A 17,531-nucleotide genomic window follows, 5' to 3' on the forward strand; every position below is an offset into this window, starting at 1 on the left:
CCGCATCATAGGCTCCCACAGATGACAACAACAATATAATAATGGCTGGGATCGCGTGATGATGCGCCATTCAAACCTCTACAGTTACGGCAGAGGGTTTGGGGTCATCAAATTGAGGAGATTTCGAGATTTCCCACACCCTCTCGACCATGTTGTGGCCCGTCATGTATATAAATGGTTTGAATCACTGAACCATAAACCCCACCTTATGGCGTCAGATGCTGATGAGCAGACCCATGAAGTTTATCTGTCCAACATCAAAGATTTAATTCTAGCAACTGGAGAGAAGCTAAGATGCATTTACCTTTTGTACAGTCGAACGGAACAGCTTAATTCTTATAGAAAGCAGTTTCAAGATTGATTCTCAGCCAAAGCGATCTCCTTGTTCTCCATTATGGGGCGCCTTCAAGCAAGCTGCCTGGAGGTTGGCCATTTCCTTGGAAAATGGTCATTCCGTAGCTTATATTCACTGAGCCCGAGTTTCCTATTTGTTTCACGCATGTAAATTCCCTGTGCAAAACTCAGTTTGTAGATTTCAAGACACTGTTAGCCTCTCCAAGCCACTGATCTGATGGCCCCCATCATGGACGGACCATTCCCCGAAAAGAAAAGGAAAAAAAAAACTCCTAAATCAGAATATCCTAGCCATCAAATCATAGGTATTTTCTCCACTGAATGTGGCTTGTTCATGCATTTCTTTTTAATCATGTATTTGCATGACATTAATGGGAAGGTCAAGAGCCGAGGATTGAAAGGATCTTTTATGAATGGTCCATATATGATGAGGGCTGTCAGATCAACGGACCCAAATCCACAACCAGAGTTTCACACAGGGAATAGGAATCTCAGCCTCAAATTTACAACAGACGTAATAACATATATAACACAGGTAGGAGTTTACATGTCCCTTCTGCAAGTGTATGCAATCTCTCCTTCACAAACAAGAGAAATGAGATGGACCGACGAATTTGCACTCAATCCCACAAATACAAGAAAAGAACATTTGCAAGATCCAGGCTGTTCCCCGGTCCAAAAATAAAATCCAATCTTCTCATCGGGTGGATCACGCCCATCCATTTCTCATGTATAGGCTTGACTCATTGAATGATCAGTCCAGCCTAAATTTTGGGCCATGGCATACCAATAATGGACCCCACCGGATTAACAGCCAAGTTCTTGCACACGCATGTAACATGCCCGACTACAAATAATCAGACAAAATACCAAAACCTTGTCTTCCCAGCACCATCCCTTAAGATGGCTCACTTAAATTGTGGGCGCTGGGCATTTAATAAAACAAGCCCCTATTGTCCATAAAATGCAAACAACCATCTAAACAGAAGTATCATCTGAATTGATAAAACACAAGGGTTAATAAGAACCTTACTGTACAGGAGAGAATTGTACATGCAGATCCCTTGCAGCGACTTATAGCTTTTAGCTGAAGAATCCAACTCAATCACGAAAACCCAACAACAGTAGGAAGCTGAAGCCACTGAAAAGCTTCCATATAAACCAGACCCCCATGATTTGAGTTGAAAGCTCCAAGACTTTGTTTCTTTGTTTGAATTGCGTAGAGATGGGACCCACCAATGATACAGAGAGACTGTGATGCCAGGTCCATAAGAAGGCTTGAGACAGATACCATAGCATCAGCTTCTGTCACCTGCTAATCATCCAACTCAACGAGCTGAGCTCGCTTCTCAGCTGCTTGCTTCCTGATGAAGATACCCCATCTAAGGAGTGCCTTGATCTTGAGCCAACCTACGACACCTTTCCCTGACGGCCGGCTGCCATCCTCGTCGAAGCTGTAGCTTGGTAATGGTGATGGTGACGGCAGTGGCATGTATGATGAGTATGGATAACTGTCATCGGATACATTGACAGAATTGCCGCCCATGCTAAAGATGCGGAGCAGGTGCTGCATGTCTTCATTCTCAAGCATCTCGTGGCTCCTCATGCGGATATCTTCCTCAGAAAAGAACTCATCAACCCCCCTACTGTCACGGTGGCGGGGCCAGTCGCCGAACGAATTTAAATTCGATGGCTGGACAGAGGGCCCCTCAGACTGGAATCCCAAGTTGGATGATTGCGGGGGGCCCAACGCTAGCCCAACCATGTCGCTCTGTGTGATTTGGGTTTGCTGGGAGCTGATTAGCTGGTTCTGGTGAGGGAATGAATTGTCTGCAAACTGGATTTCGGCACTGGAATGCTGAGAATGAGTTGCATATCTGCTTGCCGCGTTCTCATTATACCCCATAACTCCTGAAGAAAGAAGATAATGATCAAAACGGAATCTGATATAAGCCATTTCAAGTAAACATACATGCTTACAACTGTGATCGTGTCCATTTACAATTAAGAAAATAAGCCTCACAGCCCATTGAAATACATACATTGTGAGGTGTCAAGAATTGCATAAATGTAAAATTCACCCAGTTTTTCAGAAGTAACATAATTTCAAGAGGAATGCCAGGAGGCAGCCCAAGTGAATCGAAGTACCATGCAGCTCCTCGCAGTACATATTCATAAACATGTGGTGGTCAGAACTGTTAATCTGGTGGGCCACCACATGGATGGGCTATATCCCAAAAAAGTTTGCAGTGATTGCACAAATCAGACCATCCAAATGTTATATTTTTGTCAGTTGGGGCTGGACCGTGGCTCTATTTTAAGCCAATCATTCCTTTTTCAGGCCACCAATCTGATGGTTAACACAGTTCAATCCCTTTAGGCCCTGAAATGAGAATGTGAATTGATAAATCCATGAACTTGTCAAATTCATGGATTTGCATTGGATTTGGATTTAGCAAATTCCTAATTCCAAAGTCCACTGTTTGGGAATCAAATATAAATTCATGGATTTTTAGAAGCATTTATTGTAGCGGTAGAGCATTTACTACAAATGAATTACTTTTTCTACTTTTAAAAACGTCCCTCATCATGAGGATTTGCCTAGTCTTTAGTTTTTTAGGAGCTTTGGATTTTCCCCCAGTCATGGATTTATGGAGGTGTGGATTTGGGAAATCAACAGATTTGGCAAACCCTGAACAAAAACAGACAGAGGAGATTTGAAATCCATGAATTTTACAGATCCCTGCCCCAGAGCCCTCACCCGAACAGTCTGTCAGGGTATTGCCTGTCAACATGGTGGCCCATTAGATCAACAGTCTGAATTAACTCACATGTTTCCACATGTACAATGGGGATGGACCAGCGTAATACTTCTCTTACGCGAGGTTCAAATCAGCCTTGTGTTAATTCCAATTGAAATTTGGTTAATATCTATTTTTCCAGGAACTAATACATAAACATTGACATTCGGGAACTGATGTGGTCTCAGAAGCTCTCACCTGCAACAGCCAGCCCTGATTCAAATGAAGCTGGTTCGGGAGAAACCGAGACAGGTAGGCGTGGAAGAGACACTTGCTGATCAAATGAGGCAGAATAATGTGCTGGGCCAGTAGGAACTTCAGTTCGAGAAGCACTCGAACTTTTGTTCTCCTTAAAATTCAAAAGCGCCTTGCCATCATATTCTACAACTTGCATCCAATTATCATATGCCTTCTTCACCAATGTGTCCACAAACACCTGCCAAAAAATATATACTTTTTCATTTATCCGTCAAGTTGCTTCTTTTCAGAAGTCTAAGAATTAATTGTTATAGGCATGACCAGAGAGTTCTGGGAAGCCCACATGCACATCTACACCATGCCATGCGTGGGAGATTCAAACTTGCATCAGGTGGGCATCACCATGTAGATGACCTGGCCCAAAGATCAGTTCAGTCCACTTTTCAGGTGAGCCACTTTTTTTTCTTTTTTTCTTTTTTTGAAAAATTAACAGAAACATTTTATTGCAAAAGGCTAAAACAGCCAAAAATTACAACCGTAACCAGAACCTAACACGACATATGAGTGTCCCAAAAAGACTATTGCTTTTGTAAATGTGTGGCCCACCTGATGAGTTGAACATCCTGACCTTTGATAAGATCATCTAGTTGGTTGAGGCTGCCACCTGATGCATGGCTCAGATGCAGGTGCCAGATTGGTACATGTGGCAGTACGCAGAGGTGCATTGGGAGCTTTCAGCAGCTCAATAGCTAGAACCTCAGAACATCATAAGACAAAATTGCAGGTTCACATGGTTCAAACAGGATGCATGACACCTACCTTCTGACTGTCGGACAGAGTCTCAGCTGAATAATACTGGTCACTTGCGATAAGACCACTCAACTCATATATATTGTTAAAAACGACACCAACATTCCTCGTGTCATCGGCATAGTAAACATAAAGCTTCCCACCAAGGACACAAGTCTTCGCGTGCTCTACAAGGACCTCCCACATCTTATTTGACATGCCACTTCCAAGAACCTGCAATAATCAGATATAAACATCAGAGTAATACAAGGTGTGACCTGCAGAATATCTCACTCAATAACAGATTCCCATATCTTACACCACGCAATCTTTGAGGATCCCTGACAATGAGCCGAAGAAAATCTTCAACCGTGTAAATTCCGGCCTTATTCAACCTTTTGTGGAAAGACCCATCCTTGCCAATCTTTTCCAATCTCCATACATCATCATTCAGTGCTGGTGGATAGTGTTTCTTGTATACTGTAAAGAACCAAAATAGCATTAATTTAAGAAATTCAAAAACTAAACATGAGAAATGCAATGGCTACTCGTGAGGGTAGAAATTAGCATCAAACGCCTACTCTCCCCACACATGGCATATGTACAAGATCCAGGTCATTCATCAGCTGGACCCCGACGTTTCGTGCCATAGCCCAAAAATCAGACCAGTCTTGTCATCAGGGGTGCTACACATGTATAAAACATGGTTAAAAAGAATTGGCCAAAGCTCCACCTACAATGTGGCCCACACAATGACAATACCAGCCAGATATTCAGGCGATGGCACATAAGCTGTGGGGCCCACCAGAGATGTACAGACTGGATCTCACACAAATGCGACTCATCCACACATATGGATAGAATAAGATCCAAAATGCTACTCTCACATGTAGCCAGAGCAGTGCTGATTGACATGGACATGATGCACCAAACCTACATTCTCCTCTGTGATCTTTAACGGTGAAAGCATCTGTCTTCGCCTCACGGACACGAATCCCCTCACAGAAGCCTGAAGCAACTTTTAGACCGAGCCTAAATTTTCTGCTTCGAATCCAGCTTGAATTGTCCGTAAACACGAGATCTCCAAGGGTCCCCACACCTTCCTTCAAAGATACCTGCAAGTCCCCAGTCAGCAGTGGTCTCTTTCCTTCACGCTCTTTCACCACGTGACTTTCAAAATCTTCCTGGGTCCAATCATCATCATCTTCATTGTTGAAGTCACCTTCAAGCACAACAACATCTAGTTTCGCAGATGACTCTGGCCCTGATGTCACGGCATGGCCCGTGTTTGTATCAACCAAAACCACATGAATGGAAGCACCCTGTTCCCCTTCTACTTTGCCTCCAGTAAAGAGGGGAAGAGACAGTCTTGACTGGAAATGCAATTGTAAGTTTCTTCCATCAGGACCTTCTATTCGTTTTGGGGAAGACCTGTATTTCCTTGAGAGTTAGAAGGACATTCCACATACAGTTTCAATGGCTAGAAATCGACATGGTTAAAGGATGAGAACAAAGCAGAACCTCAAGAAATAAAAGAGCAAGTTGGAGTCCATAAGAAAACTACGTGCAAAATAGAACTTTAATATGCCATACTTTCTGTCATGCTGATGGTGATTTATCCAAGCAAATGTAGAACCATTAGAAGTCATGCAATAACCAGACCATTAACTAATTTAAGATTCACTCATATACAATACAATTGGGCAATTTAAATCACTGAACTCCTCAAACGAGGGTGGCATAGATAGAGCATACGCATTGGGTTTGGTGTATACTTATGTTTCTTAGTGAAAGCTTGCATTGTTCATCAAAAGAAAAAATAGATACAATCAGTGACAACAACCATGTCAATTATCAATACAGTAGTTTTTTTATTGACATTGGAGGTGTTCGGCTATGACCCAAGTCCTACACAAAACCCAATCTTGGGAATTGTTATATAATTCACAACAAACAATATACACCAATGCAGTTTAGCTCAATTCAATTTATTCTTGGATAAACCAAGCAGGTTACCAGGATTGTTGCTCAATCCAGTGCATGGTATGGGCACAGGAAAGTTGTACACAACACCCTCCAGTATGTGGCACACTGGAGGTACAATCACAAGGGTTGCTCCAATACGTACTACTAAGTATACATAATATAGTTGTAAAGCTCAAAATTGCTGTTAACCATCATCGTCGTCATCTAAGACTTATCCCAATTAATTGGGTCAGCCACCCAAACCATTCCATATGCCAAATGATGGATGTTATTGTAGATCTTGCATGTGCAATATTATATAGCTTATGCCTAATATTACACAAGCCACCTAAAACCGATCATAGATTAACTTTACCTACGGCCCATTTTTTATAAGCATTTTCCCTTGAAAATGGTATGTAGAACATGTGGTTAATACATAAATTTCATCCATGAGTATTATGGATGTGATGCACGTGACCGTGATGAGGTGCACATGCCATATATCATGAGGTCTGATGTATGCATAGTTTGCACATGAATCATGTATGCCGGTTCAACATATGGGATGCAGGCATATGGTGCATGAAGGTTACGTAATGCATGTGTACCAGCATGCAATTGTGTATCAGCCTTTATAAGTTATGGTGCATAGCATGCATTAACTATCTTAACATCTCAATCCTCAAAAACAAAAACAAAAACAAAAACCATCTTAACATCTGAATGACACCAGTTTCCTAGTGCATGCAGATCATGGGTTATGGCACATTGCATGCATGTGTGACCCATGCCTTTTAATGCATGCATGTACACTATGAGTGCCATGCATGTGAGGGGTTATTGTGTCTTTCCTACAATGTGCACATGCCACTGCCGTACCCATGCATAGAGCACCTTTTGGACACAGTCAGACCAGGTGATGCACACAGAGCCACGGTGCTCCTCCAACATGAAGGTATTTAACATGGTCACAGATTCAGTCAGCTCGGGACATGACCGAGTTCTGTCAGGTCTTTTCTATGGGGCACACCTCGATGTACATGTTGTATATCCACACTATCCATCCATTTTTTCAGCTCATTTTAGGGTGTGGGCCCAAAAATGAAGCAGATGATCATGGAACATCCACCATTAAAAACTTCCTAGAGTCCACCATAATGTTTAGTTTCCATCCAACCTGTTGATAATATCCCAGAGACCTGGACGAAGAGCAAACACAAATATCAGGTTGATCCAAAACTTGTGGCCCACAAAATTTTTTAATGGTCAATCACCACTGTTTCCTGTCGTGGTCCACCTGAGATTTGTATATGCTTCATTTCTGGGCCCATGCCCTGAAATGAGTTGGAAAAATAAATGGAGGGTGTGGATATGCAACATATACATTGTGGTGGGCCCCATGGAAAAGACCTGACAGAACTCGGTCAGCTCCCAACCTGACTGAATTTGCACCCATTTAACATTGGAGTATAGTTGCACGAAGCATGAAGTGATATCACATTCAGATGCATAAGCAGGAACCGTCTTCTTCAAATGTTTGCAAGCACAAACAGCTTCGAATTGGGAGCAGCACCCAATTAGAAGAATTGTGCAACTCAACATTGGAGCAAGAAGTTGTGATGAACATCCGATATTACGAAACTCAACATCAGAGTGCACACACATTAGGACCACATATTGGGTCCTCACCTCCCTCTCATCTGTTGAAAGTGGTAGATGTCCCTAGTATCTCCCTAGTTGTAGATCATATTCACATGAGGAGTTTTCTGTGTCATTCCTACAGTGCAGTGCACAGGCTGCCTCCCATACCCATGTATAGGTCGTTTTTGGACACATTCAAACAACATACACTTACATGGGGCATTGGTACACCTCCGTCATTAAGGTATTTAACATTGGAGTATAGTGCATTAAGCATGAAGCCTGAGGCAAAGTAGTAACAGATTCGGGTGCAGGAACAGGTAATCATCAGTTTCAAAATGTTAACAAGTATAAATGGCAAGGAAGCGAGAGCAGGAGTGGCACCCGATTAGAAGGTTCATGCAACTAAGCATTGGGGTGTGCATGTGGATGAGGCCTTGATGCACCATCAACATTAAGAAACTCAACGTCAGAGTGCACCCACAATGGGACCACACATTAGGTCGTCATGCGGAGCTGTGACAGCTGCCCCTAGAATTCAAAACTCAGTGTCTCTTGTTCTATATAATATATGATATATTCACGGGAAAATATGGAAACTGAAGATATTAAAGGCATAAAAATTGGGCTGCATCATACTTCTGGTTGTAGGTGATCAATTCTCATTGCATAAATCAAATTACAAATTAGACATTCTAAAAATAAATTAAAACTATAATTTAATCTAAAACTACAATTTTAATCAGCAATAAGAATGTAAACCATAATTATTCATCAAAAAACAATTTAAACCACAATTTCAGGTCAGGAAGAATAGCTACCCAAATCATAAATGACCAATAATAGGAATATGTGGTTTGAAAAGGAAGAATAAGGTGGTCAGGGATTTAGGTATCACTGGACCAGCGACATAAAAGCAGCAAACAACACTAGCATTTCAAAATTCCAATAAATATATTATTCATAAGTGATGAAGCAAAGTTGAGAGTCTTAGAGATATCATTCTTATTGCTTTAATATTTCGTATCAATGGAATTACATACCTTCCACTAAGCCTGGCAGGACCTAATTTTGCTAAGGCACGCTCTACTTCTTCACTAACCTGTTTAAGCATATAATGACAGCAAAAGCAGATCAAACATACATCCACGTAAGAACCAAAAGATAACATCAAATGGGCAGGTAAACAGCTTGCAGCCGTTCTTATCTACGTAATGATTCGCCAAGAAATTCCTCCAATTCTAAATGACTTATCAGCAACAAATTCCTCCAATTCTAAATAAGTCCTCAACAACCCATCTATACATTAAGAAATAAAGTTCAAATGTACTGACAACAAGATGATACATTATAACTTTGAGCTAATGATTTTTAGAAGCACATTTTGAGCATTGAAGTGATACAATTTAGGGCAATCCTTTTACAACCCCGGCTCCATATTGGGTGTCGATAGAGCTGTCAATGGGTCGGGCTCGGGCTAAGAAAAATCAAAATTTGGAATAGGGCCGGCCCATCAGGCCTGGCACAAACAGTTAAAAATCAGGACCCAAGTCAACCCAGGCCCGGCCCATTGACAGCCCTAGTTGTCGATGCTACGTAATTACAACCAAAATAAGAAATGTTTTCAAAGAAAATCAAAAGCACCTTTGATAGAGAAAATACAAAATCGTGCACTCTAGTAATCCAGTGGGACCACAAAATTCAAAATAAACAAATTTTGCCACTTATCATTACAAGAGCTTGTGTAATGATGACCTGTCCTAAATTCACCAAGAAAAGAATGCCAGCAAGGTTGTTTATCTTACAACTCTACGGAGAATAGGCTCTAGTGATGAGCAAAGCTTCTGCAGACTATCCACCTTGAGAGCTTCCACAATTACACTGCACCAAACAATTCAATAAATAGAAATCTAGATGCAGATTAACAATGCGCCTCAACAAATAAAGCTTCAAGGTATAAAAACAAGTCCATTAGAATCTAGATGCAAACAATGCTTACAAGATCACTACTTATGAGTTCAAGCCATGTTCACAATAAGAACAGCAGCAGCAACTCAGCAAGAAGAGCACACCCATAAAACCATGTATAGAAATTAACCATCCAAAATTATGGTGATATGAAAGAACAAAATTATTTCAACAGAGCCACCAATAGAATATCATTACATAACTAAAAATAAGTAAACGTAAAACATCAAAGTCTAGAAGCCCGAACACAGATATTGCAGATAAACTTCAAACATCAAAGTCTAGAAGCCCGAATTCAATCAAAGATACAAAATGGAGAAATATCAAACCTAGGAACACCAGAAATTTTTTGAAACAAGTTTAGAAGTAGTGAAAATGAAGAAGAAGAATAGTAACAACGTTGGAGACAAAATGTGCAATGAGGGAGCTCATTTGCCTATTACGATTAAATTATCCAAAAATTCGAGAAATGCTAAATTCGAATAGCCATTGAAGGTTGTCGGAGTATGCAACTCCAAGTATGAATCCATCTCAAATAAAATCAGCAACAGATAAACCCTAAAATTCAAAGTACCTATCCTAATCATCTAAAAAGGATTTAATTTATTTAAGTGAATAATTAGAACGTCTTCTTCTTCATCATCTTTCAAAAAAAGGAATGCCTTCTTCTTCTTCTTCTTCTTCTTCTTTGAGAGAGAGAGAGAGAGAGAGAGAGACTAAACGGAAGTTTACTGCAATGCAATCAAATACAAAGCGAAAAAGGGTGATGATGAGAAATCATCACTCAATGATCAAAAAGGGATACGTCCACCCAGATTTCTATAATTTGATTACTCAAACAACCCAAGAAAAGAAAATTAGAATCCCTGGCCCAACAAACAACCCCTGTTTTGACCTTCAGAAAGACAGTATACACATTCTGGCACTATTGCAAAGCATCCTATTTAGTTAGTTTCTTCCAAGTTATATATGTATATTAAAATTAAAATTTTAAAATATATATATATATATATATATATCCCCTTACACTGACAATCCCCCTGCCCATGCAAGCCTAAATAAAACATGCTACCTAGGCATCACCCAACCTAAACATCAGCAAGTCCATCCCAAAGAGAGTTAAGCCATACCAAGACACCCTAAAGCATGAAGAGGTGATAGACAAACTCCTCACTTTGGAGACAGTATATAGGTATTTGTGATCATCATTTTCAACTTCTCAAGTTGATAATCATGAGGACTTTATCTTTCAAAGCAACCAACCGAAGGGAACCATCCGAGCCGTAGGAGTGGATTTCTTTCTACTCCCCTTCTGACTAAAGCAAATTGAAGGACTAAATAGAATATCACTATTTTCTCAATATTCTATCTCCAAACATCCCTTCACCGTCTCCTCAATATTCCATCTCGAGACATCCCTTTTCCCTCACACTAGGTTTCACCTATTCAAGTCAAACACTAGGCTTCAAAGGTCCAATTTCCTCGTCAATTGTTAACTCATGAAACACCAGCATCCACAAAATAAATTATAACAAATAAGAAACCATAATCACTTTTATTGGGGATGCCTAGTAAAGATGAATTTGGATGAGCCCTTTGATTTAATTAAACTTCTTTATATATATATATATATATATATATATATATATATATATATATATATATATATATATATATATATATATATATATATATATATATATATATAAACTTGTAGTAGATGAGGTACAACGCTCTTTTGCCACACCACAAATCCTCCCAAAACCTTGTCCGAGAACCAATCTCCAATTGAAAAATGGTTCCGCCATAGACCTGACGTTGTATTTTGGGACCATTGTTTAAATAATCTCCGATATTTTCTTTATCTCTAGCTTGGCAAAACCGATAACACTAGCAGCGATACCGATAACACCAGTAGTATTAGAAAGTCCAGGCATCAGCAATGTACTAAGTATTGCCAACATATCGATATCGCCAATATTTTCAATTGTGTAAATTTCAGGCATCGCTTGTATTGCCAATGTATCGATATCGCCAATGTATTGCCAATATTTTTTACTATGTAAATTCTAGGTGACGCTGCGATGCTTGTATCACAAGTGTATCAACAATATTCCAATAATATCATCAACATAGAGATATCAAAGAAAGTTTGTTTACTATAAAAAAAAAAAAAAAATCTATTTCAATTTTTTTATCAGCGCATTGTTGCATGCAGTTTTCAATTTGTCGTTGCTAATATTGATAATAACTCAATATTATCGTTATCGCAACATACACGATATCAAGACTACAATCTCTCGCTTCCTTTTCAGTTGTTGATGATTTCTTCACAAAATATAATAAGTTGTTGATATTCTATAAGACCAATGGATTTTTGGATGGATGATTGGATGGTTAGATGGGATGGATGGGTTGGTTAGATTGTTTCTTACGAAGACACATGCTTATAAGCCTCCATTAAATGGAAACTTATTATGCATACATTCTTTTTGCAAAATTTTATTCCTAAATATGCAAATATGTGTATTTTAGCATCTCCTGAAGTTTGACTGAAAATTCTACCGTTTTTCCCATGTTTTCCCGCATTTCCAGTTATCAGCGATATTATCGGCAATATTAATATTCTTTCCACATCCCCAGCCAACAAAACTTGTAGCGATACCGATACTTCAAACACTAATTGGGACAGCCTTTGTAAGCCAAACCCCTGCAACGACTTTGTATTTACTCTCAGTAACTTGCTTCCAAAAACTGCCCCCCTCCACCCCATATCTCCAAAGCCCTAATAATACAGTATTCGTTGTTCTCAGACTTTATCCCCGCACCTCCTACTCCCTCAACTTGCAAACCTCCCCTATCCCAACAAGTGGAACTTATTTTTTCTTTCATGCCTTTCTAGAGGAAATCACTTTTAAATTCATTCCACCCTAAACATCACACTAGCCAGCAATGAAATAAAGATAAAGAAGAATAGCATATTAGTTACTGCCAACTTAATCAAGGTTATCCTTCTCTTTCTTACCGGAGAATTTCCTTTCAACATGTGAAACAACTAAATTGCTCAAATGTTTCAGCATTCTCCTAATATACAAAGGAAGGCCAAGATAAGATGGAGAGCTAGCCGGCCTTGCAACCAAAAGGATTGATAGGCTATCAACGTCCTCTCCCCTTGGATGAACTCCTAATAATTCACTCTTTTGTAGAGTAAACACTGCTTCGAAACACCTTAACACTTAAGTCATCAACCTTCTTCTTCTTCTTCTTCTTCTTCTTCTTCTTTTGTAAGAGAGAAATAACTGAAATTTATTAGAATGCCCACCGAAAGGCAGAAAAAGAATACAACGCAACACTAAAGAGAAGAAAAGGAAGTAGCCTTACCTGCATTAACATGAGCCCAACCCATTACAAGACCTTTAACTATACTTATCATCCCATCCATTAACATGAGGAGCCCAACCCATTAACACATTCCAAGCCCGGCTCGATTGAAAAACAGACATGAATTTTAAGCCTGAGGCAAGCTAGGCCCGAAAGCCTGACAAGCCAGCCCAGCCCATTGAAAACCCTACATAACGGGCTAACAACCGCCACTGTTACCGTTATGATATTAGGCATAACGGCCACTTTTTTTAAGTATTAGTCCCATAACATGCCATTACGAGACTATTACTGCCATTACAGGTATTATTTTCCATAACAGTCGTTACAACTATTACAACCTATTACGCATAATAGTTGCCACCATTACCGTTATATAATGGTCGCTATGGCACGCACCTGGAATTAACAGAAACTTCTCCCCTTTTCTTGAACCAATGAATCTGGCATGGGTATAGATGATTATGCTCTCTAGCTTAAATTTATCAATAGTTTCTTGTGAAATAATGTTCTTACTATTCCCTCCATCTACCAAAATCATGCATATCCTTCCACCATGAGTGCAAGTGATGCAGAAGATATTGTCTGACAACCATCAACCTTCATCAATCACCTGTGAGATCAATAGCATAGTCCATTGAATAAGCAATGACTCACCCCTATCACCATACAAATCTACTAGATCTTCTCCAATATGTGCCCCATCCTCATATGCATGTTCTTCATATTTTGTGTCATCTTTAGCTTTCATTTGCATGCTTTTGGAAGTGTCTTCAACATATTCTCCATCCTCAGCCAAACTTAATTTAATTATGGACTGATGTTCAAGACAGTGAAAAGAATGATGTCCTAGTTACCCACACTTAAAGCATGTGAAAGGAGTTATATTTTGCTCTATCTTGGGCACACTAGCCCCTCGTCCATGACCACATTCCCTGGGTTAGAGTTCAGCTTCATTATTGGATGTTTTTCCACTATCCCTCAACCTTTGGGAGGCCCTATGGTTGCCTAACGTGGGAAATTAGCATGTAACCACGTCGTTCATGATGGTTCTTAGGGAACCAAATTGTCTCCCTAATCCCCAATTAAGCATCCCCTTCACTTTTAATACAAGTGCATATGCATCGAACATCTTAAATACATCTTTGAAAGCCAATTCCCTCCCGACGTCCACATTAACACCATTAAGATACCTTGAAATCTTCTGGTATTCATACTCACAAAATCCTGCCCATGATTTAATATATGGAATTGCCAGGTCTATTCAATTACCAATTTATTCCCTTGACGTAAATTGGAACTTTTATAATAGAGGTCGCAAGCATAAGTCGCAAGTAGAAACTTCCTTTTACACTACTTTCTCATATTTTCCCAAGAATTTACTTTTTCTTTACCTTGATGGATTCCTTTTACACTCCTAGCTACCGTTCTTCCGACTCAATAGAGATTAAGAATCTATTAGTGTGTGACAAAACTAGGATCTCCTGGAGATTAGACCAAGTTGACTGACTCCTCCCATTGGAAGGTCAGCCAACTGATGCTTGTCCACCTACTCTGAACTCACCAAAAAAAAAAAAACAAATCCACGACATTAGCCATTATCTCCTTACGCCGTCAGGTTGTTCCCATACTGTTGTCCAAAGGACCATCGGGATGATTCGTTTGTCCCATACAATGCCACGAACACCAACTCAAGCCATTGCTCCACTCTTTCACAAGTATTAAGGCACAGCCCTATGTGGGGTCACAGTTTACTATGACCAGTTTTGCAACTGGCCCTATGTTCATCTATTGATTATAAAAGTTTTGTAAGTGACCATCAAACAAGATGTTGACCTCAACTGTGAAGCCATGAGTCCAGTCACAAGTCGATGTAATTGCACATTTTATAAAATGATCTTCAACAAGAACCTTGTGTAGGTGGGAAGTGGGAACGATCACATTTGGAAGTGAGAGCAAGAGTCCATATTCAAAATTACCTAAAAAAGTCCATGTAATTACAAAGCTAGTGCACAGTTTATAGACCCTAAAGACATGGAGGTAAAGGTCGCAATCTACTCTAAAAATGACCTATGTAATTGTTATTTCATAGGTAAAGGAAGTTGGTGAGTTGGTAACAAGGTCGGCATCTACACAAGCTCCAATGGCAGAATTGCAAGGCTGTCAGAGCCTCCCTCATAAGTCCTGGCACTCAAGAAATGTGCAAGTATAACAATTTGGGCATTGTCTCGAACAGAAGCTCCATGTAATCGACATGTCTGAAGGGCCAGAATTCAAAGGCATAAGTTCCAGCCCCTTCTTCCCTCATTCCCCCATCAAAAACCATCAATGAAAAATTGCAATCATATTGGGAAGTGAGAGCAAAATTCCATATTCCACAGGATACCACAAACGCTAGTAAGCAAACTTTAGCACTCTAAACCCAGACACGCCAAGAAACGGACTCTTACCATATAAAAAAATAATATGGATTTCGAGTAAACTACCCCAAAGCCCCTAAATATGCGAACTTCAATAGCATACATCCCCACTTTCTAGTAGCGGACACAATACAAATTTGAACTGGAAGTCATCAGTTGATGAGGTTTTACGAATCTTTACAAAATGGACAAAGAAGATGAATCCAATAAAAGTTGGAGGTGCAAGGTGACGAGCAATAGCAAAGTACTGAAGTGGTGATCATTTGGCACTTTGAAAATTATAATAATTATAAGTAGAAAGTAGAAAGAAACATGCCAAGATGATAGAAAAAAAGGAGATACTGAAGAGGCAATTCGCCACACATGAGTACTGCATCTGGAACACTAATCAGGTTGGTCCCACCAAACACATCTTCGACCAGAAAAACAGCCCGTTCAGCTCATCATGTAAGGCCACATATGTAAACTGGAGCATTGGACAGTAGATCATCCTTTCCCAACCGTCCATTTTCCTCGTGCAAGTCCACTCCATACCAGACCGGACCATCCCGATTTCCACGCTACTGCACATCCACGCCATCGCCAACCCGACGAACGGCCCGGATCGCACGCTCACGCCACGCAACAGCTCATGCAATTCAGATCTCCTCTTCAACCTCCTCTTTCGTACTTAAAAAAATAAAAAGAAAAATCACCTTGCGAGCGCTGGAACCTTTTGCTTCTTCGGTTCCTGCTGCCGATCTTCAGCATCATTGGGATCCAAACTCCGTTTCTCCCTCGACATCGTGCTAGATCGCTCAAGAAACCGGCTCGACCGTTGCTGCATTCCTCCAGAAAACCTAATTCCAAGTTCTAAAACAAAAACCGTCCAAAATCAGAGCCGTTTTCGACTCAAAAATCCAATCAAAACTACAAACCCTAACCCGAAGAGAACAGATTCTCAAAAGAATTAGCTTTCTACTCAATTTTCAAGAAATTCAACAACAAAATCCAGAGAAGAAAAAGCATACACGATCGTTTCGATGTGTTTCCTCACGTAAGAAGCTTCGATTTGAAAAAAAACCGTAAGTGAAAGACGGAAATCCCAAAACGGCTGCTGCTGCTGCTGCTGCTGCAGCTGAGGCTGAAATCGGTGGTTGGATTTTATCCTGGCTACTGACGACTTATAGAGCGAGTGCCTTTTGCCTCGAATCGTTGATTGGAGGTCGGGAATGGATGATTGGATAATCTTAGCCGTTGGTTTCGCCGAATTTACTCCTAGAACTTCACTGAAATAACCCTGCAGTTTCATATATTGACTAATGAGTCCTATGGGGTTTTGAGTAAACGACTGATAGTGTGGAAGTATCAATGTCCATGGACATGAAAAAAGATAGTGTACACGTGGCATTATTTGCAACCGTACAATTTGTGGCCCATTACAAATAAACCCCCCTACCATCTATTATTGATGGAAAGTTGTTGTGCTAGCCATGGATTGATGGTGTTGATCTGTTTATTTTAAGTTACCGATTACCAACGAAAGCAAACATGATTTGGACGGTTTGGATTGAGTCAGTTGCATGAGATATCTACAATGTTTCTATGCATTTGTACAGATCAATCTACTCTTCTACCGTATTAAATAACTGCAGTTAGGATCTTTTTATGGAGGCCGGAATCCGCTACACCGTTTGTAGAGTAAGCTTCTTCTACAAACCGTTAGATCGTGCCACTGGGATTTAGAGACTAAATCCAATCCGTTCAAAACGTTCACACCAGTATTTTATATACATAAGACAAAAATCAGGCTGATCCAAAACTTAGGTGGGTCACACCAGAGGTTACATTTTGGATGGGATGCCTACCTTTAAATTGTTTATATCGTGTGTGGGCCCACCTTCTTTTCTCATACTCCATCTAATCTATGGCCCACCATGATTAATAAGTACTCAGAAATATCGTCACATTCCAAAACTCGGTGGGCCACACCATGTGATTTATAGGTTTATGCATGATTTTAAAAATATAT

The 17,531-nt window shown here is 40.1% G+C and overlaps 1 protein-coding gene across 2 annotated transcripts; it reads right to left on the bottom strand.

Annotated features, from left to right (window-relative positions):
• Positions 1–1,221: 1,221 nt before the first annotated feature.
• Positions 1,222–16,692, bottom strand: LOC131256761 (calmodulin-binding protein 60 D-like). Of its 2 annotated transcripts, none has more exons than XM_058257796.1 (9): positions 16,531–16,692; positions 16,216–16,372; positions 9,557–9,632; positions 8,795–8,853; positions 5,080–5,573; positions 4,462–4,622; positions 4,173–4,376; positions 3,354–3,591; positions 1,222–2,262 (listed from the first exon to the last, which is right to left on the bottom strand). In XM_058257796.1, exons 2-9 carry the CDS (start codon positions 16,344–16,346, stop codon positions 1,670–1,672), a joined length of 1,956 nt encoding a protein of 651 aa, XP_058113779.1. In that variant the 5' UTR covers positions 16,347–16,372; positions 16,531–16,692; the 3' UTR covers positions 1,222–1,669. The 2 variants fall into 2 exon arrangements, with proteins under 2 accessions (XP_058113779.1, XP_058113778.1); XM_058257795.1 differs by having other exon boundaries at positions 1,222–2,265.
• Between the last annotated feature and the right edge of the window lie 839 nt (positions 16,693–17,531).

This window comes from Magnolia sinica, chromosome 9, assembly GCF_029962835.1.
Source record: "Magnolia sinica isolate HGM2019 chromosome 9, MsV1, whole genome shotgun sequence".
Taxonomy (NCBI): domain Eukaryota; kingdom Viridiplantae; phylum Streptophyta; class Magnoliopsida; order Magnoliales; family Magnoliaceae; genus Magnolia; species Magnolia sinica.